We start from the raw sequence: 25697 nt of genomic DNA on the forward strand, positions 1-25697 counted from the left end.
TCTTATCTGGGAGAACCAGGTTTGATTCCCCACTTCTCCACTTACACCTGCTAGCATGGCCTTGGGTCAACCATAGTTCTGGCAGAGGTTGTCTTTGAAAGGGCAGCTGCTGTGAGAGCCCTCTCCAACCCCACCCACCTCACAGGGTGTCTGTTGTGGGGAAGGAAGGTAAAGGAGATTGTGAGCCACTCTGAGACTCTTCGGAGTGGAGGGCGGGATATAAATCCAATATCTTGTTGTTGTTGTTGTTGTTGCTTCTTGTTGCTGATTGATTAGGAGTGGCTGTGTTCCCCACCCTCTTTGCATTATTAAGCTGCCCCTTGCCAGAAGCACAAGCCTTTGGCGCGAGCCGAAGGGCGAGAGCTAAAAGGCTCTTGGCCTGTGGCTCTTAGCCTAAGGGCTGTGTAAGGACCAGAAATCCAGATCCCTATATTCCTTGTGTTCCCAATAAGGTAAGTTAAGAACATAAAAACATAAGAGAAGCCATGTTGGATCAGGCCAATGGCCCATCCAGTCAAACACTCTGGATCAACAATAACAATTTCTTCAAGTATATTAGAAGCAGGAAACCAGCCAGGGAGGCAGTGTGGCCCTTGGATGACCAAAGGGTAAAAGGATTACTGAAGGATGATAGGGAAATGGCTGAGAAGCTGAATGCATTTTTTGCCTCTGTCTTCACTGTGGAAGATGAGAAGTGTTTGCTCGCTCCAGAACCACTTATTTTGAAAGGGGTGTTGAAAGACCTGAGTCAGATTGAGGCGACAAGAGAGGAGGTTCTACAACTGATAGACGAATTAAAATCTAATAAGTCACCATGTCCGGATGGCATACATCCAAGAGTTCTGAAAGAACTCAAAGTTGAACTTGTGGATCTTCTGACAAAAATATGTAATCTTTCATTGAAATCTGCCTCCGTTCCTGAGGACTGGAAGGTAGCAAATAAAAAGGGTTCCAGAGGATATCCGGGAAAGTACAGGCCAATCAGTCTGACTTCAATACCGGGAAAGTTGGTAGAAACCATTATCAAGGACAGAATGAGTAGGCACATTGATGAACACGAGTTTTTGAGAAAGACTCAGCATGGGTTCTGTAAGGGAAGATCTTACTTCACTAACCTGTTACATTTCTTTGAGGTGGTGAACAAACATGTGGACAAAGGAGACCCAATAGATGTTGTTTACCTTGACTTCCAGAAAGCTTTTGATAAAGTTCCTCATCAAAGGCTCCTTTGTAAGCTCAAGAGTCATGGAGTAAAAGGACAGGTCCTCTTGTGGATCAAAAACCGGCTAATTAATAGGAAGCAGAGAGTGAGTATAAATGAGCAGTCTTTGCAGTGGAAGACGATAAGCAGTGGGGTGCCGCAGTGCTCAGTACTGGGTCCCATGCTCTTTAACTTGTTCATAAATGATTTGGAGTTGGTAGTAAGCAGTGAAGTGGCCAAGTTTGCAGATGACACTAAATTGTTCAGGGTGGTGAGAACCAGAGAGGATTCTGAGGCACTCCGAAGGGATCTGCTGAGGGTGGGTGAGTGGGCGTCAGCGTTGCAGATGAGGTTCAATGTGGCCAAGTGCAAAGTAATGCACATTGGGGCCAAGAATCCCAGCTACAAATACAAGTTGATGGGTTGTGAACTGGCAGAGACTGACAAAGAGAAAGATCTTGGGGTCGTGGTAGATAACTCACTGAAAATGTAAAGACAGTGTGCGTTTGCAATAAAAAAGGCCAACGCCATGCTGGAAATTATTAGAAAGGGAATTGAAAACAAATCAGCCAGTATCATAATGCCCCTGTATAAATCGATGGTGCAGTCTCATTTGGAATACTGTGTACAATTCTGGTCACCGCACCTCAAAAAGGGTATTATAGCATTGGAAAAAGTGCAACTAGAATGATTAAAGGTTTGGAACACTTTCCCTATGAAGAAAGGTTAAAACGCTTGGGGCTCTTTAGCTTGGAGAAACGTCCACTGCGGGGTGACATGATACAGGTTTAAAGATTATGCATGGGATGGAGAAAGTAGAGAAAGAAGTACTTTTCCCCCTTCTCACAATACAAGAACTCATGAGTATTCAATGAAATTGCTGAGCTGTCAGGTTAAAATGGATAGAAGGAAGTACTTCTTCACCCAAAGGGTGATTAACATGTGGTATTCACTTCCGTAGGAGGTGGCGGTGGCTACAAGCATATCCAGCTTCAAGAGGGGGTTAGATAAAAATATGGAGCAGAGGTCCATCAGTGGCTATTAGCCACAGTGTGTGTGTGTGTGTATATATGTGTATATATATATATATATATATATATATATATATATATATATATATATATATATATATATATAATTTTTTTGGCCACTGTGTGACACAGAGTGTTGGACTGGATGGGCCATTGGCCTGATCCAACATGGCTTCTCTTATGTTCTTTTTAAGAATGGGGAATGAGATCCTCCCACAAGTCCTTGCTGGGTCCTGCTTATGGTTTCTAATACTTAACTAATTTTCTGTTAACTAATAGTTGTTTGCGTACCATTTGTAGCCAAATCTGCCTATAGACACTGACAGATACAGGTAATAAGCTAATGCTGTATAAATATATATTGTCAAAGAGCAATGAAAACTAGCTTCCTGTCAGAACAGTAAGAAGTTTCATGGACACTTTCCACTGAAGACTCATTCATAATGTATCAGTGTAGCACATTACTTGAGGTAGGCTATAATTAGTATACATGGACCAACACACTGTCCAGTTACTATCGCCCCATTTCTGTGCAGAATTAGACAAAAGAGAAACAGTCAGAATCAGATAATAGAAGCATAAGGTTTGAGGCAGTTGAGAACATTGACTACAGTTTTTTTATGAATTTTAATTAAAGAATAACTTTTCCAGTGAACTTTAAAACTATTGATGATCTTTGCAGGCATTTGAAATTGATGCTTCTTGTTTTTCAAAACCCACTAGATAGTTTGTGTACTGGATATCATCTTGTTCAATACAGGATTTTCAGACTTAATGCCTTTTTAAATATTGAAAATATCATACTCTATACTGTAATTGTAAACTTGTCAGGACAACAGATGTATGTTGGTAGAGGAGAAAAGTGCTTAGGGATAAGGAACAAGTTTACTCTCATAGGCAAATAATTTCCCAAGAAAATTTCCTAATTTCTTTGAATCCCAAAGCCTATAGCAATTTATTTTAACATCCTTTTGAGTTGCTAAGGTGAGAATGTCCTTGTGTTTTATGGATGTATTTTAGTTTTGGTTGTACACTGGTTTTATGATGTACAGTCATAATGTTTTATATTTAAAGAGTTAGCTGCCTTGATGGCCCTGACCAGGCAAAAAGGTAGACTATACATTTTGTAAACAAGCAAAATATATATAAGATCAGGCAGCTTCAACTGATGCAACATGCCTCACCCCACTTCCTGTGGGTGTGGAAGCACATTTTGTTTCTTTTGTGGCTACTCAGCTGTTTCTTGTTCCAAGGCAAATTAATATCCTTCATGGGGCCCTTCTTCTATCTCCACCATACCTGCTTGAAGTTCCATTTATGAAAGAAATTAAAACAGTGACAGAGAAGAACAGGGCCTCCTTAGCAATTGTTCCACTGTTAATGATATTCATTTCTACAGGATACGCACACTTACACATAGTCTTTGGTTTAAAAACCATATAAGGTGCATTTGTTTTAGCAGGCTTTGAAGATTACAATGGTTGATCTTTGAATTTACTATAATTGCATTCTGGATGCAGTTAAAATAATGTATTTAAGTGAAATTTTTCAAGGTTTATTTTTTTATGATGGCAGCTACTTTAGCTGTCAAAGGTACCTAAAGATTTGTTCTTTTAATTTTTTTTCACAAGGTTGTTTTCCTGCTTTAATGTGGCATGAAGTCTGCTATCCCTTTTGGGCCATAAAATGTAATGCAGGTAGCAGAGATATAAACTTTATAAAGGACAAACACAATTAAAGATTTTTTTTAAAACTTAAATATGCTTAAAAGATTAGCACTCCTGCAATATTTTGTTTTTTTAAACAGTTTCTGATAACTGACACTTCTTGTTTTGAATTATTGCATCAAAATCTAGAGACAATGTCTGCTGTAGCAGTCTTGAATATGCTGTTCAGGTGTTGTTCAAGTGTGTTGTAAACTTACTTTTGATTACAGAAATCTCACGGTCAAAGCTTTGAGCCTAAGACCCAGGGGAAAATATGAAATAACTGGGCATTGTGAGCTTTTGTACATAAGTTGCTTGTCAGCCAATGGAGAAAATAGAGGCTTTGCTCTGCAGTTCCTGTGTGATTGAGCAAGCCTAGCAAAGCAAGCTGTGATATAGAAGGAAGTGAGAGAGAGAGAGAGAGAGAGAGAAGGAAGCGGATGACAGTAAGATGCTTGTGGGATTGATAGAAGCCCTCCAGGGGCCTGATCCGGCCCTTGGGTTGCATGTTTGACACCCCTGGTCCGGATTATACAGCATATGAGAGTTCTTTTCTATATCTAAAATATAAGTAATAGTGATATCTTCAAATCTGTTTTTCAACAGATAAATCCGAGCTATGATGTAACGGACATGCAAACATTTGACCCAACTGTCATAGATATTAACTCTTCATCTTCTAGTTCTCAGGTGAGTTTTTCATAGGATAATGACAAACTGTATTACAGACCAAGTATTTGTAATGCTGGTTATTTTATCCACAGCAGTTGCAAGAACGTATGCATGCTAGAGTGCTATTGGTTTACAGTGCCAACTTAGACTCTGTGCTTACATTGTTGTGAGCTGTGCCAAAAGGCTTTCCCTGCATTTTGATGCATAGTTTTTGTTTGCCTCTCCAGGGCAGCTAGTTGGCCACTGTGGGCCAAACTAGATATGACAATATTCTCATGGCTGCCACAAGAAAACTTACACCATTTTAAAGAATTTTTAAAATTCTGAGAGGACAGCTTGGTGGCCTGAGGTGCTCTTGTCTCTCCTGCAAGCCTTATAGAGTGCCAAAATGGCTACACTCTCCCAGCAGCTGTTTCAACACATGAAACAGTGTGTACAGTGTGTGTTTGTGTGGAGAAGGGGGGGACAGGAACACAGTGTTGTGGGCCCAATCAGGATCAGGTCCTCACAGCATTTAAAATCACTTTAAAATGGCGGTGGGCTTTTTGTGCCAGCCACAAGGATGCTGTCAAGTCCAGTTTGGTTCTGTGGTTAGTTTGTGAAGCAGGATGCTGGACTAGATGGACCACTGTGGGGTTTTTCTGAGGTTTTTTCTCTCTGTTAACACATATTGCTTTTCTGCTGCCATCATAGGTACAAAATTGTCCAGTGTTTTAGAACAGTTGTAAATAATTGTCTTAGATCCATTGTCTACTAACTTTCAGCTTTATAGTATGGAAATACCTTGCTTGCTTTGGGCTACACATCATGTCCCTTTTTTGAGGTGGAGTCTGAAAGGTTTGTCTAGTAACAAGGGATGTTTTGTATTATGTGTGTACTCAACTTAAGTTTGCTTGATCACGTGGAAGAATCAGAATAATTTTAATTCGACTGTTAAGTGAATTACAGTCCAATCCAAGCAAAGAAAGTTCTACTAAGCTCCATGGAGCTGATTAAGTGTTTGTGCATACAAAATACTACTTTTTAGGAATATATTCGGTATTGTCCAGTGTGCGTCTTACTGTAATGTACTTATTTCGTATGCAGTTTTTGTTACACCTATGCTGTTCATAGAGTTTACAAGAAACAAAATCTTAATTATCTTTGAGTAAACATACATACTTGGCTAAAACTGAGTTATTTCATCATCTTTGACTGGTAGTGGTTCTCCAGATCTCAGACCAGAGACTAAGTCCTATGAGGAAATTTTGAAGGAGCTGGGTATGTTTAGCCTGGAGAGCACTGAGAGATGATATGATAACTATGTTCAAGTACTTCTTCAAGTTCTATAGAGAATAGTGCAGAGTTGTTTTCTGTTGCCTCAGAAGGTTGGACCAGAACCAACGGGTTGAAATTAAATTTCACTAAACATTAGGAAGAACTTCCTGACAGTTCCTCAGTGAAAGAGGCTTCCTTGGGAGGTTTTTAAATAGAGGCTGGATGGCTAGATAGCCCCGTGGTGCAGAGTGGTAAGGCTGCAGTACTGCAGTCTGAGGCTCTGCTCAAGACCTGAGTTCGATCCTAGCGGAAGTTGGGTTCAGGTAGCCGGCTCCAGGTTGACTCAGCCTTCCATCCTCCTGAGGTCAGTAAAATGAGTACCCAGCTTGCTGGGGGGAAAGTGTGGATGACTGGGGAAGGCAATGGCAAACCACTCTGTAAAAAGTCTGATGTGAAAATGTCGTGATGCGACGTCACCCCAGAGTTGGAAACGACTGGTGCTTGCTCAGGGGACTACCTTCACCCTCTTTTAGATGGCCATCTGTCAGCAATGCTGATTCTGTGTCACACAGTGGTCAATATATGTGTGTGTGTGTGTATATACACACACACACACATATACATACATATACACACACACACACACACACATATACATATACATACATATATATATATATATATATATATATATATATATATACACACATACTGTGGCTAATAGCCATTGATGGACCTCTGCTCCATATTTTTATCCAATCCCCTCTTAAAGCTGGCTGTGCATGTAGCCGCCACCATCTCCTGTGGCAGTGAATTCCACATGTTAATCACCCTTTGGATGAAGAACTGTTTAAGGAGAGATGCCACCTGGGACTGTCTACATTGAAAGCATGTGCCTCTACCATAGAGCCATTTCCTTAGCATCTTGCTTACTGATCCTAATTCACTCTTCAAGAGTTACTGTACTATTGCTTTTTGATAAATGTTTGAATTTGTATCAATAGTCACAAAATCATCTGAGAAGCTCTCCAGTTGAACTCTAGAAAACAATTCTGTGAGGCAGAGAAAACAGTATGATTGATCAGGCAGCTGAATTTTCTTCCACTTCAGAAAAATCATGCATTTGTCTGTCTACTATCCAGCTTCATAAATTGACTTTATAAGGGCCTCCCCCACAAGCAATCTTTTTGAGTTGAGTTCATGACCTGTGGCACTATTGCAAAAGCAGCAAGGACAAAAACTATTGGGAGTTTTCTAGTTCAATGAAGTAGCATCTGAGCCAGTTTTCTGGGTGAAACTACAGATTATTTTTCTGCACCTATAGTTTGGAACTATTTTGTTGGCAAAAATGTGTTCCTTTGTAAAGACAGATAATACTTCAGCATTTGTTACTGCAACAATTTATCATGGCTTTGGTAAACTACTGAAAAGAGATTTAATTTCAATGTGTACTCAACCAGAATTGTGGAAAATATGCTCTGAAATGAAACAATAATGCAATGTTGTGTAAATAGTCTGCAGTGGGTGCTTTGTGTGAATTGTTGTAGTTGTATTAAGTTGTCTCTGTGTATGTGGGATTAACACAAACAAATCCAGTGTTCTTTCTTGCTTGTAACTTTCTGTGGAGAGACAGTTTGGTGTAGTGGTTAAGGGTGATTCCGCATTCATTTTGGTCCGGGGTAGGCTTCCATTTTGGGGCGGAGGAAGCTGGTGATTTCGCACCAGTTGCTCCGCACCGGCATTTTGCGTGGGGCAAACCCGTGATTTGCCCCGCTGCAGTGTAAACTTGAAAAAACAGATTTACACTGAGGCGGGGCAAATTGCCCGCGCAGAGCAACTGGTGCGAAATCGCCAGCTTGCTCCGCCCCAAAACGGAAGCCTGCCCTGGACCAATGTGAGTGCGGAATCACCTTAAATGTGTTGACTTTTATCTTGTAAAACCAGGTTTGATTCCCCACTTCTTCACATGCAACTGCTGGAGTGACCTTGGGTCAGTCATAACTCTCTCAGAGCTGTTCTCTCAAGAGCTCTCTCAGTGCCACCTACCTCACAGGGTGTCTTTTGTGGGGAGGGAAAGGAAAAAGAGATTGTAAGCCACTTGAAAGGCAGAGTATAAATCCAATCTCTTTTTCTAGTTTACTGTGAACAGTGACCTCATGTGCCCATTGCCAATTTTGTCTTCCCCCCAGTTCCCCCCTCTCCTATGCATTGCTGGGAATCAAAGCTGCACCCCTCATTTTCACAGCTGACTGTGAGGCATGTAGAAAATGCCTGACAGTCATCAGCCCATACATCCACTACCAACTGGTCTCTTCCTCTTCCTGTGGAAAAGTAACATTCTCTGAGAGCCGTACCCTGAGGAATGCAGAAACAGCAGCAAGCCTTTCACACAGGACATTACTACTCTAGCACTCTTAGAAAAGTGCTGCTGTCACTTGGACTGCCTGCCCATAATGAGCTTCCTGCTGACCTACAAGATGATTTACTACTGATCTAAATGCCTTTGCCAGTCTGTAAGCATAACGGCAGCTAACGAAGCTGGCAATCAGCAGTTCTGTAAATGTGTAACTGCACCATCTGAAATTTGGACTGTGGTAGGCACGTATGCTCTTTGCTGAACACTTCATATTCCATTGAGTGAGGCTGGATAGCAACTTCTGCGTGCTTTTATGAAGCTGAAAAATACTGGTTCAGGCATGTTCAACATTTGCAGACAATTTTGCTTTTTAAATGCTTATTGTAATTCAAACTTTAAAAAAAAAAGTGTTTAGTGCTCATGGCACAGGTAGCTGTGGTTCAAAGTCTGAGTTCAGAGGCATCTTTAAGGCCAACAAAATTTTATTCAAGGTATAACATGCACACTTCTTCAAATACAATGAAACTGAAATTACCAATCCATACATATAGGAAGAGGATGAGCAGTAAATTCCGTAATTAAGGATAATATGCCCATCAGTCTCCAATTCTGACATATTTATTTCCTTCACAATGTTTCTGCCCCCCCTCCATGAAACCTAATCAAATGATAACCATATAAACTGAGTTTGTTATTCTTGTTTGGTTCTTGAATCTGTTAAACATCTTCATTATGCTGCATGCTGCGGGTGGGGCAAACTTGCTTAATGTAAGAGCCACACAGAATAAACATCAGATGATTGCTGTCCACAGGACATGAACGTCAAATGATGGTGTGGTCTCATTTGGAATACTGTGTACAATTCTGGTCACCGCACCTCAAAAAGGATATTATAGCATTGGAAAAAGTGCAGAAAAGGGCAACTAGAATGATTAAAGGGTTGGAACACTTTCCCTATGAAGAAAGGTTGAAACGCTTGGGGCTCTTTAGCTTGGAGAAACGTCGATGCGGGGTGACATGATAGAGGTTTACAAGATTATGCATGGGATGGAGACAGTAGAGAAAGAAGTCCTTTTCTCCCTTTCTCACAATACAGGAACTCGTGGGCATTCGATGAAATTGCTGAGCAGTCAGGTTAAAACTGATAAAAGGAAGTACTTCTTCACCCAAAGGGTGATTAACATGTGGAATTCACTGCCACAGGAGGTGGTGGCGGCTACAAGCATAGCCACCTTCAAGAGGGGGTTAGATAAAAATATGGAGCAGAGGTCCATCAGTGGCTATTAGCCACAGTGTGTGTGTGTGTGTGTATAATTTTTTTGGCCACTGTGTGACACAGAGTGTTGGACTGGATGGGCCATTGGCCTGATCCAATATGGCTTCTGTTATGTTCTTAATAGCCACAAGATGAAAGCAAATAGATGGGAGGAGGGACAGAGAGGTGGAAAGAAAGCAACTTTAACTTTAAATGCATTCTCCAAGCCGGTGGGAGCTTCAAGAGCCACACAGTATGTGTGAAAGAGTCACAGTTTGGCCACCCCTACTGTATGCTAATTTACTGTTCACCCTCTGCTTATATGTATGGACTGGTAATTTTCGTTTTGTTGTATCTGAAGACGTGTGCGTGCACATGAAAGCACCTTGAATAAAACTTTTGTTAGTCTTAAAGCTGCCATTGGACTTAACCTTTGTCCTGCTGCTTCAGACCAGAATGGCTGCCCACCTGACTCTATCACCAAGTGGTTCAGTTCACTATCCCAGCACATGTCCCACTGCAATGAATAAATATTATAGCGAAGCAGTGCTTGATGGATTGTGAACTGAGGCGGGAGCATTGCCTTTGAGGCTTTTGGTTGGGTTTGGGGTTTTTTTTTAGCTATCCGAAGTAGGAATCTGTAAAGGCCAACCAAAGCATGCCATGGCCCCCATTTTAAGCTTTGCATGGTATGTCTGTTAAAACTGGGACACAAGCATAATAGCAGCATGAAAGAAGTAGAGAAAGTGAATCAGATGAAATGAGGAAAATTCTAGCAAGGCTTCTGTGCCATTGAAAGCTGCACTCACATGGAAGAATCACAGGTAGAGTTATCCATTTCACTGCATGTTCATGATAGATATAACTGTGGTGATGGTTAAACAAGTGTCAAGCAGTTTGTAGTCGTACAGGAGCCAGACTGGAATAAGAGCCACAGTAGAGTCTTTAGAAGCAGTTTGCTGTTGGTTGTGTCATATGTTCAGCAGGTGGTTGACACTGCACTGCGAATGAGACCCATTCTTTCCAAAAGTGATACAAAAGTAGTTAATGACGAATACTATACAGCAGAAGCAACCAACAGCCAGTGGGCTGTGGCATTCTGCAAAGTGGTGTGAGCTTTGGAACTGAGAGTGGTGCTACATAGGTATTCTTCTCACTCCTATACCTCCCCCATGGGTTTTTCCACATGTTAGGCAGCATCTGTTGAGGCAGATAGAAGTACTTACTCAATTGCTATGCTAAGGAATTGCATTGGAACTCTGGCTGCAGTTGGAAGGGAGGGGATTGCTCCATTCCCCTCCGATTCCACGGAGCAAAAGAGGCCAGCAATAGCAGTGTTTGGAATGAGCGTGGTTAATAGATATAGAACTGTATCCTCTGTTTTCCCTATCTACATATTGGGGTTCTACTGGCATGTGGGGAACTGTGGATCAATGGCAGAGATCTGCTTGGTATGCAGGAGGTTCCAAAGTCAATCTCTGGTATCTCCAGTTAAACAATCTGGCAGGAGGTGACGTGAAAGAACTCTACTTGAGACCCTGGAGATCAGTACCAGTCTGAGTAGACAATACTGATTTTGATGGACCAAGCAGTTTCATGATGCCGCAGCAACAGTGTTCTGCCAGCATATTTCCAAGGGAAGAAGGGAATTCTTTGTACCGTATATTATTGAATTTGCCCTCTGTGTGGGGGAGGCTATTGAGGGAAGAAAGACTATTGAGACATTGCATAATTTGTATGGGTTGAGTGATCCGTGGATCCCCTCCCTTGCTTGGCCTTTGTTGGGTGCAACATCCTTGTATCTTTCATTGGAAGTATGGAGTGTGCTGTGGTGGAATACTGTTATGAGTTCTGACCAGAGTAGTATTCACAGTGTCCTGGAACAGTGTTTGTTATCCTGAACTGTTTGAGCAAAGAGAGTTTTCTCTATACTTTCCATCACCAAAGTGTGCATAGCACAAAGCTGGAGAAATGTCACACAGCCTCTTATCTAAGGTATTGGTGTCTTAGCTGGAGTCCATATAGTGCTTGGGAGAATGGTAGTGCTTAGTTAAGTATCCACGACAAGCTGTAGACCTCATCTACCAGTCCTAAACTGTGCCTTGGTTGTGTTGACATAGTATAAGGCAGAAGGGGAGGCTTTGTTTTTCACTTCCATTGTGAAACTGCAGGGAAAGTCTTGGAGCGTGCCATGCTACCTGTGGGCATCACATTGGGGACCCCTGCCATTCAGAGCTGCACTGGCTGCCAATTGTGTTCCGAGTTCGTTACAAGGTGCTGGTTATTACCTTTAAAGCCCTATATGGCCAAGGAACTGCCTACCTTAGGGACCGCCTCTCTTCATATATCCCCCAGAGAGCACTGAGATCTAGCTCCCAAAATCTTCTAAAAATCCCTGGACCAAGGGAGGCCAAACTGAAAACAACACGAGAGCAGGCCTTCTCAATAATGGCTCCCCATTGGTGGAATCAACTACCAGCGGAGGTTCGAGCCCTGCGGGACTATAATCAGTTCCACAGGGCCTGTAAAACCGTCCTTTTTCAAATGGCCTACAAGATTGAATCCTGAAGTGACACCTAGCCATCTGATATATACTGTGTTGCACTATAGCACCTTTAACAATTGTGGTTTTAATTAATTTATTTGAATGTATTTTATTGTATAATGTATTTATCGTAATCATGGCACATGCCATGTCTGTGAGCCGCCCTGAGCCTGCCTCGGCAGGGAGGGCGGGATATAAATAAAAGTTATTATTATTATTACTGTTAACAATTAGTTGATTTCTTAAATATTTCAACTAATACACTAAATAAAGATAGATCCAGGTGGGCAGCCATGTTGGTCTGAAGCAGCAGAACAAAGCAGAGTCAAGTAGCACCTTTAAGACCAACAAAATTTTATTCAGAATGTAAGCTTTCGTGTGCTAGAAGCACGCTTCATCAGACAATAGTATGGAATGGCAAGCAGTCCTAAATATAGAGAAAGTGTGCATGGACATCAATCTGCTATTCCAGCTTAATTACCCTAACAAACACCAGACCCAATTTGTGACTATTTTAATCTGCTCAAAAACATTTCCATGACTCTGCATACTAACTCACTGTCCACTTTCTCTATATTTAGGACTGCTTGCCATTCCATATTATTGTCTGATGAAGTGTGCTTCTAGAACACAAAAGCTTACATTCTGAATAAAACTTTGTTGGTCCTAAAGGTGCACTTGACTCTTGCTTTGTTACACTAAATAAAGATTACATCAAATACTCAGAAGTATATTATAGGTTTGTAATAAGGATTCTCTGGTATAATATCATTTTCAGCCATATAACTTAATAAAGGAAACCATATTGTTATAATTTTAGATTCATATTGGTCAGCTGGGGCATTCGACACCTGGCAGGAAAGCTTGCTCATTATAAAATGTTCCTATAGCTTTGATTGCCACTGAGATATTGTAGGTGGATATTTATCGATCCATTTTGAAGCAATAGTTAACCTGGCTGTTGATATTAATATTGATATTAATTCTTTTTTTATTGCTATCTAACTCTATCCACTTATCCAGTAACAAATTTTCTGGGAGTAATGGAATATGATGACCTGTTATTTGCTCTATTTGTTGTGTAATCGGTTGCCAGAAAGAATAGCAGTGTAGGAAATCCACATTTGCCCCACATTGTTTCCTACAATACCGGTCATATTGTTTATTAATTTTGTGTAATGTAATAGGTGGAAAATACGAGCACGTCATGGTTTTTATAGCCTGAAATCAAATAGTGATCACCTTAGAAGTTGTGCTCAGAGAAGACAAAATGTGCTCCCAGATTCTATAAAATCAAGTTTGCAATCTTTAGATCATTGCTTTTGATAGATTATTATTTTGTCTTCTGAGGCTCTGACTAGTATTTTATGTATCTGTGAGAACAACAGATCTTTTGAGTGTTCCCCTGAAGTTCAAATTCTGTCATGGGATGAGTTAGTGTGTCTTCTAATGCAGGTGATTCCACTAAATGTTTTAATTGCAGGTATAGAAGCCAGCTTTCTGAGATTATTGGCCTAACATGGAGGTAGTTAGCATAGCATCATCATTAAGAAACTTTCCTGTTGGATCTAGCAATGAAACATGCCCTTGGATGTGTAAACTTGAAACTTGCTGCAAATTAAATTTGGCTCCTTTTATTTAGATTGTAAATAGTGGGAATGCTTTAGTAGTTTCATGTTGTTTGTCCTTCTCATTTTTAAGAGCTTCCTGTTGCAGCTGTTTATGGTGACATTGAAGGCTAGCTTTTATTACATTTCTTTACCTCCCCCTACAGAACTCATATTGTTATTTTTGGCACCTGTGCTCTCCATAAGAATATTTGTAGTTTATGAAAGCATTTGTATATTCTCCTTCCTGAGGCGTTTTATATTTAGCGTTGACTTCCTGGCAAGGAATTTCTCACCTTTGAGAGTCCAGAGCCTTTGATGATTTCAGTCTCTGATGGTCAACTTTAAAAAAACAAAAAAACAGGTCCGTTTTGCTGATCATTGAAATCTGAACCGTATTTGGCTCTTAATCTTAAATATAAATTATATTTAGTCCATAAAGAGTTGAGTATCAGCTTGATTTAAAATTGCAAGGTTTTTAAAATAAATGCATACACTGTTACACCAGTATTTAATATTGCAATGAAGTATTTGGATTTCAATCTATTACCGTGTATGACTCTAGCTGAACGCACAGTTCTTAAAGAGATCTGGAAATGCCCTGTTGTTTCTGTGTCCTGTGTATGGCATATATACTGACTCTGAGGAAGATGGGACGGGTTCCACATGCACAAAAATTAGTGTGAGCCTCAATGATCTCTGTGCACATCTGGGAAAGGCTGGGTCTTCTTTCTGGATTGAAAAAGCAGAACATGAGCAATGCAGGAAGCTTTCTTTAATAGTATTAATTTGCAACAGCAAAACACTAAATCCTCAAGGAGCTTTCCAGTTCTGCTAGCATACATTTTGCGCCCCCCCCCCCCCCCGTGAAATCTGTCAGGAAAACCACAGACCCACTTATTTATCTGAGCTGCAGCTGCTGTTTAATGCCATCAAAGTTGTGCTAAATTTAACACAGCTGTTATCCTTACCAAATAAATAAATAAAACTGGCTTACCCAAGCGCAGCTGCAAAGGCAGCAACTGAGGATCTGGGTTTATTTCCCTTTGCAATGTTATCAAACCAAGTAATTCCTCCCCCCCCCCCCTTGTTCTGAAATGACCTAGTGCCCTCAGAAAACTTGTTGGCTATAGGCTAAATTGGAAAGAACAAAGTGTGTTGGTGTGGCCTGTGAAAATGTCACGTTAATTAAGGGAACTGGGAATCTTTGCTGCTTCCAGTTTGCTGTAAATTTACAGCCCATTCCTTGGGTTCAAGCTGCAAGAACACAATGTCATTTTCCTGTGAAGCTTCCCCGGAATTATTTCTCCTTCTCATTAGATTCAGGCTTTGTTCTGCTGCTTCAGACTAACACAGCTACCCACATGGATCTAAATTCTCCCTTGCCTATCGTTCAGAAATTGTCAGTTTACATTTATACTAACCTCACAGTTTTTGTGTGCTGCTTAGATGACAAACTACAAACAATGGCAGGCATGGATCTATCCCATAGCCACCAACACCATTTTAAAAGCATTCGTGATTTTTAAAAAATTGCTGCAAGGCTTGATCTGGATTGGGCGCATGGCACAGTGGCCCCAGAAGCTCTTGTCCTCTCCATGCCTTTTCACGTGCAGAAACAGCCCCCCACCCACCCCTAGTTGTGTCTGCACCTGAAAAGGGGTGGGGTGGTGACAAGAGCTCATAGGGCCACCATGCTGCACACCCAGTAACCCTCACAGCAATTTTAGAGAACTACAAATGCTTTTAAAATGGCAGCAACCATGGGATGGGTTTGTGCCTGCCATCACTTGGCCTATAGAAAGGGCAAAAGTCATTCCTGCTCTGTATCTTTTCAAATCCAGTCAAGCAATTGTATGTGACAGTTGTAGTCTGTAAGGCCTTCAGAGTAGCTTTGTCAGATATTTAGTCCCAACAAAAAGCAAAACATGTTAACAGGGCCATGGTTTGAAAGAAGCATTTTTCATGAGTAATGATTAATAAATAGCATTTATCAATAACATTTGAAGATTCTTCAGTTAGTAGATTCTCTATAATTAGATCTAAGTTTGCAGGATTTATTCATGATACAAAAAAGTTCAGCTTGTGTAAACAAATAAACCATGTACTGGATGTTCTCTTTTTAAAGAGCATACCTCACCAACTTTATGATTCACTAGAAAGCCTATTTTCAAATCCTTGTTTATTGGAAGATCATTCTGGTTTTGCACAGGAAGCTGTTATATATACAATGTGTATATGAAGGTGGCCAGATATTTGGATGAGTGGTTTTTAAGCTGGCCTGTACTTCTCTCCAAAAGACTCTAAAATGGACAAATGGAGTGCCTCAGGGATCTGTCCTGGGACCTGTTTTGTTCAACATCTTTATAAATGATTTTGATGAAGGAATAGAGGGAATGCTTATTAAATTTTGCAGATGATACTAAATTGGGAGGCATAGCAAATACAGTAGAAGACAGAGTCAGGATACAGGATGGTCTTGAGAGGCTGGGAAACTGGACTAAAACAAATAAAATTGATTTCAATGGGGATAAATGTAAACTTTTGTATTTAGATAGGGAAAATCCAATGCATAATTACAGGATGGGAGAGACTTGTCTCAGCAATAGTATGTGCAAAAAGGATCTAGGGATTGTAGTAGACCATATACTGAACATGAATCAGCAGTGTGATGCAGTAGCTAAAAAGGCAAATGTGACTTTGGGCTGTATCAACAGAAGTATAGTGTCTAAATCACATAAAGTGATGGTATCACTTTACTGTGCTCTGGTTAAACCTCATCTAGAGTATTGTGTTCAGTTTTGGGCACCACAGTTTGAAGTATATAGACAAGCTGGAATGTGTCCATAGGAGGGCAATGAAGATGTTGAGGGGATTGGAGGCCAAGTCCTATGAGGAAAGGCTGAAGGAGCTGGGTATGTTTAGCCTGGAGGGAAGATGGCTGAGAGGTGATATGATAACCATCCTCAAGTATTTGAAGGGCTGTCATATATAGATGATGGTGCGGAGTTGTTTTCTGTTGTCCCAGAAGGTCAGACCAGAATCAGCAGCTTGAAATTAAATCAAAAGAGTTTTTGGCTAAACATTAAGAAAAACTTCCCGACAGAGCAGTTCTTCAGTGGAAGAGGCTTCCATGGGAGGTGGTGGACTCTCCTTTTTTGGAAGTTTTTAAACAGAGGCTAGGTGGCTAACTTCTTGGAAGTTGGGAAGGGGTCTTGTCGTCCACCATTGCTTTGTTGACTAATGGCCAAGATCTCTTCACCTACTGCTTCCTCTGCTATCCAGTAGATGATGCTAGCTTATCGCAGGCTGCCATTATTGTTGGAGAAATGAATTCTCTGAGATTGATGCTAAAAATATCTGAACTTTATTATTAGTTTGGAAGACGATCACTCTTTTCCAAACAGCTACATACAGTCTGGATATAGGGATTATTTTTGTGTGGCTTTGTGCATATTTTATTTTTGAAAAGAAAATACTGCATGAATAAAATATAGATTTGAATTCATTCTCAGGCTAGGGAAAACTAGTTTCTTTGCTACAAAAACTAAATTTGCTGGATAAAAAGGGACATCCAGTTATACCCAACCTTAACAGCATTGATCAGGTTGCTGGATAAATGAATTAAATCAGGGGTGTTGAACTCATTTGTTATGAGGGCCGGATCTGACATAAATGAGATCTTGTTGGGCCAGGCCATGTTGAGCTGGGCCAAGCCATGTCAGGCTGGGCCATGTACCTCTTTAAGATTAGGTAGCAGAGATACAAATTTTATAAAGAGCACAGCAAACACAAATATATTTTTTAAAAACTTAAAACATAGTTAAAACATTAGCATTCATTGGTCTTAACAATGCTTTCTTTGTATTTCTCCCATGGGATCCAGGGAACTGGCAAAGGAAGCTCTGGCTCTTTCCTTCCTTCTCCGGGGGACTGGGGAGGAGCCTCAGCCAATAGAAGGAAGAGAGGCTTGGTTCAGTAGCTCTGATGTGCAATTGAGAGAGCCTCACAAAGTAAGATATTCCTTCCTAAGGTCCTCAGCTAATGGAGAAAATAGAGGTTTTGCTCTGTAGCTCCTGAGCAATTGAGCAAGCCTTGCAAAGCAAGCTGTTATGCAGAAGGAAGCAAAAGAGAGGAAGCAGATGATAGCCAGTTGCTCAGGGGCCTGATAGGAGCCCTCCGAGGGCCTGATTCGGCCCCCGAACTGCATGTTTGACACCCCTGAATTAAATAGACAAAGAAGGTGTACACCAGGCATATCATTAGGAAACAGTTCTGTCTCTAAGTACAGGTGGAGTTGAGAAAAGGTCTCGTGCCTGAGTGAAAATATGGTAGAAAGAATGATATGATAACTCATGTAGGTCATATTCTGCAGTAAACTATGCTTTTTTACATGACGTAGGAGAAACATACCAAACTATTTTAACTGAGGATATCATGCCTATAAGAAGTACAGTTAACTCTACCCCAACATACATAGATTAACCTAAGAGACCCTGGTTATATTTTTCATAGATAGCCCAAGGCAGGAGGAAACATAGACATATGAAGGCTGCTTCCAGATGTGCATTGCTTGCATTGTCATTATGATTACAGAGCTTTATGCATACTTTCTCTGATTCCATAAATAGAGTTTGATCCCATCTAAGTTTCATGCACAGAATCAAGTCTTTCCTGCCTCCACTCTCTTGTTGCAGCCTGAAATGCTGCTCCTGGGAGGAAGTAAACTGCAAGGCAAGAGATATTCAGAAGTGGTTTGCCATTGCCTGCCTCTGCATAGCTACTCTGGACTTCTTTGGTTGTCTTCCATCCAAATTCAGATCCCATCCAAAGACCAAGCCTTCTGAGGAAAGACTGAGGGACTTGGGAATGTTCAGTCTGGAGAAGAAGAGGTAGAGGGGCGACATGATTGCTCTCTTTAAATATTTGAAGGGCTGTCAGAGGAGGGCGGGGAGCTGTTCCTGTTGGCAGCAGAAGATAGGACACACAATAATGGGTTTAAATTAAGGGCAAGAAAGAACTGGCTGGATATTAGGAAAAACCTTTTAAAGTAAAAGTTGCTCAGCAGTGGCATCAGCTACCGAGGGAGGTGGTGAGCTCCCCCTTACTGACAGCCGTTAAGCAGCCACTGAACAAACACTTGTCAGGGGTGCTTTAGGCTGATTCTACATTGAGCAACGAGTTGAACTAGATGGCCTGTATGACCCCTTCCAACTTTGCGATTCTACTTATCAGAGCTGACCCTGCTCAGCTTGAAGTTCTGGCAAGATTTAGGCTTGCCTTGGCTATCCAGATTAGGGCACAGCATTATGGTACTTACTAATTTTTCAGAAAAAGATTACCATAGCTCTGTGGTAATTACTTATTTTTAAGGGAGGGGGAGCCTTCCAAAAGCCCTCCAGGAGGATGGCAGGAATAAATTCTGGAAGGTTGATTGCAGGCAGTAATCTCCCTCTAGCAGATATTCAGATGATGACATCACTCCAGGTTAGAAAACAGTCCCAGAACTGTTCTGTATGTCCCTGATCTGCTGCACTATAACATGGCTGTGTTGCTTCCAGGAAGTGTTTAGTTATTGTGCATCATTTTGCCTGTATTTCTCTCAACATCATGGCCCAGCATATATGAAGAATTTAGCCTTCAGAAACATTAGGAGAAATACTTGAGGAGCCAGTATTACATGAATTAGGTAAAAGTGAAACTCTAAATTTTGTCGCTTTCAGTGTCCTGTGTGCCTCAATATATATTTTGAATATTCTTTCCCTTTTTTTCAGTGTATTCCTGCCTAAATTTTGTCACTTTTACCATTTATCACTTTCCCATCAAAGGTTCTGTCTGATTTTGTTGAAATAGGAAAAGTTCATTGCTGCCACAGCAGAGTCTGCCAAAACTTCTTCCATGTAGTTGTACCGTACATGGAGGCTATAACATCTCTAGTTGTGTGTGTTGACTCAGTTGTATGGACTGTAACACATTTTATTTTATTTTTCTTTAAATGAAGGCAAAGGCAAGTCCTTCATTGGCTCATCCTTCCATGTCCCAAGATGTAGTAAACAATGAAGATACTTTTCAATCTCCTCCAACCACGTCAAAGAGGATATCACAAACTGAAAACAAATATTCAGTGCATGCTGTGGATGAACCGGTAGGCATTTCATCAGTTCTGAGTAATACCTTGGAGCACATTGTGGAGCAGCTAGATGTTCTGACTCTGGTAAGTGCAAAGAGAACTCCTAACACTATCCTTAATGCTTAGACTTCAAACAAACCAGTAGATTGGGTAGGGAAAGTCTAGGTGTGTGGGAATGGTATATCCAGATGCTGAGTTGTTTCTTTGTCCTGGACTAGAAATCCCCAGTTACAATCTCAGCTTAGTTATGTGCTCGCTAAGTGGCCTGAGGAAAATATAACTCTGTCACCCCTTCATCTGTAGTACGATGATGAAAATGCTGTTGGGATGATTGCCAAAATCGTGCATATGAAATAAGTTAAATATATTCCTTGAGAACATAAGAAGAATCTTGCTGGATCAGACCAGGTCCAGGCTGCACCATAGATTTGTGAAGCAGCACTATAATATTAGCTGTTTTATTTTCAATCCTTTCTCAAAATAGAGTTTGCCTTTTTCACTGCTGTGGCAGTAGGTTGACACTTTAATTGAGCTATCCACTATGACCCCATTAACCTATACTTGATTTTTTGTCCCCTGTTTCCTAACTTCGTTGCTATGCCCTCTTTAACGTACAACACATCACCTCCTCCAACTCGTCGCTCCCTGCCATGCCTGTATAGAGCTTATAACCAGAAATGATCGTATCCCATAGATTTTCCCCATTCCAGATTTTTCTGAGATACTTACTATATCTGAATTATCACTGAACACAAGCACTCCAGCTCCCCCATCTTGGCTCAGAGACTTCTAGCATTGGCATATAGAGATCTACAAAGTGTTTCCCTCTCTAGTAACCCTCGCCCCCCTCTGCCCCTCCTGCCCCCTCACTCTCAATATTACCATGAGTGCTTACACAGTCATTCTTTTGGACTGACGTGTCCCAAACCAGAGACTCCCCTGCTCCTGTCAGCTTTCCCCCAGGATTAGTATAAAAGCTGCTTTGCTGCCTTTTTGATATTAATTGCCAGCATCATGGTTCCCTTTTGGTTCGAGTGAAGCCCACTTTTAATATGTATTCTTAATTACAGTGTAAATACTTTGACTATGATTTGATACAAAAGTTATAGGCAAGCTTGGTTATTTGTTAAAATACATTCATACCAGTTTAACTTTCGGTCAAGCAGCTTAAAATGGGTTAGAAACAGTTTATAATTGAATTAATGTGTAATATAATTAATTTAATGTAATGATATAATTGAATTCCACTGACATAAACAGAATTAGGAGTAGTACATTAGGAGTTCGTAATAAGAATAAATTTAACTTTTTTATAAGTACATCATTTAGATGGCCTTGAAAATGGTATATTAATCAACCTAGCTTTTGCTGATTAATTGTGACCAATATTTTTAGGAAGATGCAGAGTTAATAATACAGCTTTTAAAATCATTTTATTCATATCTGTTACTGTAATAAAATAAAATTTTGAAATGGCATTTCCATTTAGCAATGGTTTAGATCAGGGTTTTCCAAACTCCCCCCTCCCACCATGGCCCGGTTATTTTTACACTTCTCCTTCATGGCCCACTAAAATTTGGGGGTGGAGCCAAGAGACTTTGAGGGTGGAGCCGGGAGACAGGAAATGATGTACAAACATGCTTAAAATTTGCAATATTTTGTTTAGGAAAGGTAGGAGAATAGTGGGATTTTGCAATGCAATTTTAAAAATAAAACATCAAGAAAAAGCACAAGGATCACACAGCAGAAAACTAAAAATATAAGATGCTCTCAGCCTGGGAAAACATGAAATGGCATTTTAAGCCTGTTCTCCCCCCTGCCCCAGTCTACTCAGATTAGCAATGGCAAGGAAGGAAGGAGACAGGGGAAAAGAATGACAGAGAAATTGAGAGAGAGAAAGAGAGATAAAAGACTGATGGACTGATAGAGAGAGGGGGGGAGGAGGAGGGGGAAAGACTGACTGACAGAGAGAGAGAGGAAGAAAGAAGGAAGGAAGATGGAAAAAGACTGACAGTCAGAGAGAGAAAGACAGGGGAGAAAGAAAGAAAGAAAGAAAGAAAGAAAGAAAGAAAGAAAGAAAGAAAGAAAGAAAGAAAGAAAGAAAGAAAGAAAGAAAGAAAGAAAGAAGGAAAGGAAAGAAAGAGGAAGAAAGGAAGGTAGGTAGGGGGAGAGAGTTGGAAACAAATAGAGAAAAAAGAAAGGAAGGAAATAGGAAGGAAGGAGTGAAAAAAGGAGTGATAAAGGAAGAAAAATAAAGGAAAAGAAAAGAAAAACGGAAAGAAAGGGGATGGGAGCAACTCACCTTTAACTGCTGACTTTCTGCGCCGCACAGCAGGGCCAGCTAAGTCCCGGCCGGCAGCGGGAAGCCCAGAGGCCACCAGGCGAATATGGCAGGGACCACTGAGCCTCGCTGAGCTCCGCCCAGCAGCAGGACATCACGAGAGGCCCCCATGACTCAGCAGTGAGGCTTCCATGGCCTGGGATAAGAGGATGGGTTATTTTATGAATTAAAAAGTGGTTAAATAACAGGAAGCAAAGAATAGAAATCAGTGAACACTTTTCATAGTGCGGTCCAGTATTGGGGCCAGTAGTATTTTATTTATAAATTATCCGGAACTATGGTGAGTAGTGTGGTGGCCAGGTTTGCAGATGACACAACTTTATTGAGAATGGTGAAAACCAAGGCTGACTGTGAGAGCTCCAAGAGGACTTCCACAAACTGGGCAAATGGGCAATAATGTGGCAAATGAAGTTCATGGCAGGTAAGTGTAAGGTGATGCACATTAGGAAAAAAAAAATCCTAACTTCAAGTATAGACTAATGGGGTCTGAACTTAATGAGGCTGAGAGGAAAAAAGATCTTGGGGTCGTAGTGGATAAATAATGAAAGTGTCAATCCAGTGTACTGCAGAAGTGAAACAGGCAAACTCTTTAGGGATTATTAGGAAAGCGATCGAGAATAAAATAGCTGATATTGTAATAACCCTGTAATCTATGGTGTGGCTTCATTTGGAATACCATGTTCAGTTCTTTTCACCATACCTCAAAAAAGACTGCAGAGCTGGAAAAAGGACAGAGGAGAGCAACCAAGATGATGAAGGGGTTGGAACACCTTCTGTATGAGGAAAGGCTGAAGAGTCTGGGACTTTTCAGTTTAGAAAAGAGACAACTAATGGGAGTCATGATAGAGGTTTTAAAATTATGTATGGGGTGGAGACAAAAGAGAAATTTTTCTCTCTGCCCCCGAAAATACTACAACTCAAGGGCATCTAGTGAAGCTAATGAGTAGTAGGTTAAGGACAGACAAAAAAACCCCTTACTTTACACAGTGAGTGCTTGAAATGTAGAATTTGCTTCCAGAGGATGTAGTGATGGCCACAGAAATAAACAACTTTAAAACAGGAGTAGATAAATTCATGGAGCATATGTCTGTCAGTAGCTACTAGCCATGGTGACTGAGGGGAACCTCCACATTCAAAGGCACTAAGCCTCTGAATCCCAGTGCCAGGAGGCAACATCAGGGGAAGGCCTTGGCCTCTACACCCTGTTTATGGCCCTCTAGAGCAGGGGTCCCCAACAACCAGTCTGTGGACCGGTACCAGTCTGTGGCCTGCTAGCAACTAGGCTGCAGAACAAGGCAGAGCATCCCCACTGCCCGCCCCGGGACCCAGGCAGGCAAAAGAAGCAGTATAGCCTCACTCTGAAGCTTCCTCCCCTTGCAGGGGAGGCAGCCTTGGAGTGAGGCCACACCGCCTCTTTCATCCACCTGGGTCCTGGGGCTGGCAGAAGGGGCAGTGCTGCTGTGATCTTAGCCTACCCCTCATTTATAGACCCCTACCAATCAGGTGATCAGTGGGGGTCTTTAAATGGGAGGGGGAGGCAGATTGGCCTTCTGCTGCTTGGCCACTTAGAGGGGAGGTGGCAGAAACAGCCCCAGTCCCCCTCCCCCCCATTTAAAGACCCCTTGGTGGGGAAGGCGGGGTATAAATTGAATTAAACAAACAAACAAACATGGGGGCAGCGAAGGGCATGATGAAAGGCCCCCCACCGGTCCATAGAAAAGTTGTCTTCCATGAAACTGGCCCCTGGTGCCAAAAAGGTTAGGGGCCACTGCTCTAGAGCATGCCCACAGGACACAAGCAGCCCACCCAGGGCTTTAATCAGGCCCATGACTTTTCTCCCCCCATCTGCCCCTCCCGTCCTTACCCTTTGAAGCTCCAAGGCTGCCACATATCTCATTGTATACTGTTCGAGTGACTTTTTTGGAGGTCTGAGTGGCTGCAGTGAAAGGCAGGGAAGCAAGAAAATCCCTATTGTGTCCATAGAATACCATATGTGATCTCTAAGATCTCAGCTATTGAATGCTTAGTCAGACATTCAACCTGGGGGCGTGAATCGGGTCCCCGAAGGGTTCCTATCAGGCCCTAAAGCAACTGGCTCTTTTCTGCTTCCTTTTCCTCTCTCTTGCTTCCTTCTGCATCTCAGCTTGCTATGCAAGGCTTGCTCAATCTCACAGGAGCTACAGAGCAAAACCTTGATATTCTCCATTGGTTGAGGCTCTTCCCCTTCCTGGTCCCCTGGGGAGGGAGGGAAAGAGCCAGAGCTTCCTTTGCCCAGTTCCCTGGATCCCATGGGAGAAATACAAAGAAAGCACCTTTAAGACCAACAAGTGCTAATATATATATACCCCTCTTAAAATAAAACATGCTTAAAACATGTTAAATACATGTTTGTTTGTGTTCTTTAAAAAGTTTATATATCTGCTACCTAATGTTAAATGGGTACACACACAGTCCAGCCTGACATGGCCTGGCCTGACAAGATCTCATTTAGGTCAGATCCAGCCCTCATAACAAATGAGTTCAACACCCCTAGCTTAGGCTTTTCAAGGAGGAGGGGGAAGTCTCAGTATTTGAATTTCTAGAGAGTTATGTGTGACCTTTAAAGAAGGTTAATTCCCCTATGAATGACTTCATGTAGAGTCTGAATACATATGAGATATGTAGCATTCAGAACACTTAGTGCTTTATGTTTTATGATGTTAAGCTTCATATTACGTGTAAAAAGCACCAGAATAGATGTCCAGGTTTATAGCATAGAAATTAAAAGGCTTCCAAGATATAAATTTTCATTTAAATGTGTTTAAAAATTACATAGCTGATCCTAGTAGATCAGCTGTCTGATTTGTTTTATTCATTAAAACCAGTTCTTTTACATATATAACACTTCATATGTATGTTGCCTTCACTAGTATACATTTTTCCTCCCCTAAAACAGACTATCTCAATCTTGGAGCAGCGCCTGACTTTGACGGAAGATAAACTGAAAGAATGTATAGAGAACCAAGAGAAAATATTACTTTCAACCAGAAATGAAAATAAACAATACCAACACTGGTGAACTTTTTTAAAAAAATACTTCCTCAGGGCAATACAAATGGCAATCTGACAGGATGCAAAAAAACTGAAGAGTGCCTCTTATTTCTAAGTGATTTTATAAACATTATTATTACTGTTTTGTTGAGCATGTATTATTTTTCTTATTAAATTTTTTTCTGTATCTCCTGTTGCTTTATCTGTTTTCTAATATTTTTTCGCTTCCTCAACAAGCTAAGAACTGTCAAGGGCTTTGTGAGTTTCCAGGGTGCAGGGTGAGTTTCCCTGTGGCGCAGAGTGGTAAAGCTGCAGTACTGCAGTCAGAGCCCTCTGCTCACGACCTCAGTTTGATCCCAGCAGAAGCTGGTTCAGGTAGCCAGCTCCAGGTTGACTCAGCCTTCTACCCTGCCAAGGTCGGTAAAATGAGTACCCAGCTTGCTGGGGGGAAAGTGTAGATGACTGGGGAAGGCAATGGCAAACCACCACATAAAAAGTCTGCCGTGGAAATGTGAAAGCAATGTCACCCCAGAGTCGAAAACGACTGGTGCTTGCACAGGGGACTA

At 41.3% G+C, this 25697-nt stretch overlaps 1 protein-coding gene across 1 annotated transcript in view; it reads left to right on the forward strand.

Annotated features, from left to right (window-relative positions):
• Window positions 1-25318, forward strand: part of POC1B (POC1 centriolar protein B) — a 56854-nt gene extending 31536 nt beyond the window's left edge. Inside the window, exons 10-12 of the mRNA XM_060245161.1 lie at window positions 4545-4628; window positions 19632-19844; window positions 25037-25318. Coding sequence (XP_060101144.1) covers window positions 4545-4628; window positions 19632-19844; window positions 25037-25159 — 420 coding nt within the window. The 3' untranslated portion in view covers window positions 25160-25318. The remainder of the gene's footprint in view (window positions 1-4544; window positions 4629-19631; window positions 19845-25036) is intronic.
• The last annotated feature ends 379 nt before the right edge of the window (window positions 25319-25697 follow it).

Source organism: Heteronotia binoei, chromosome 8 (genome assembly GCF_032191835.1).
Source record: "Heteronotia binoei isolate CCM8104 ecotype False Entrance Well chromosome 8, APGP_CSIRO_Hbin_v1, whole genome shotgun sequence".
Classification (NCBI taxonomy): Eukaryota; Metazoa; Chordata; class Lepidosauria; order Squamata; family Gekkonidae; genus Heteronotia; species Heteronotia binoei.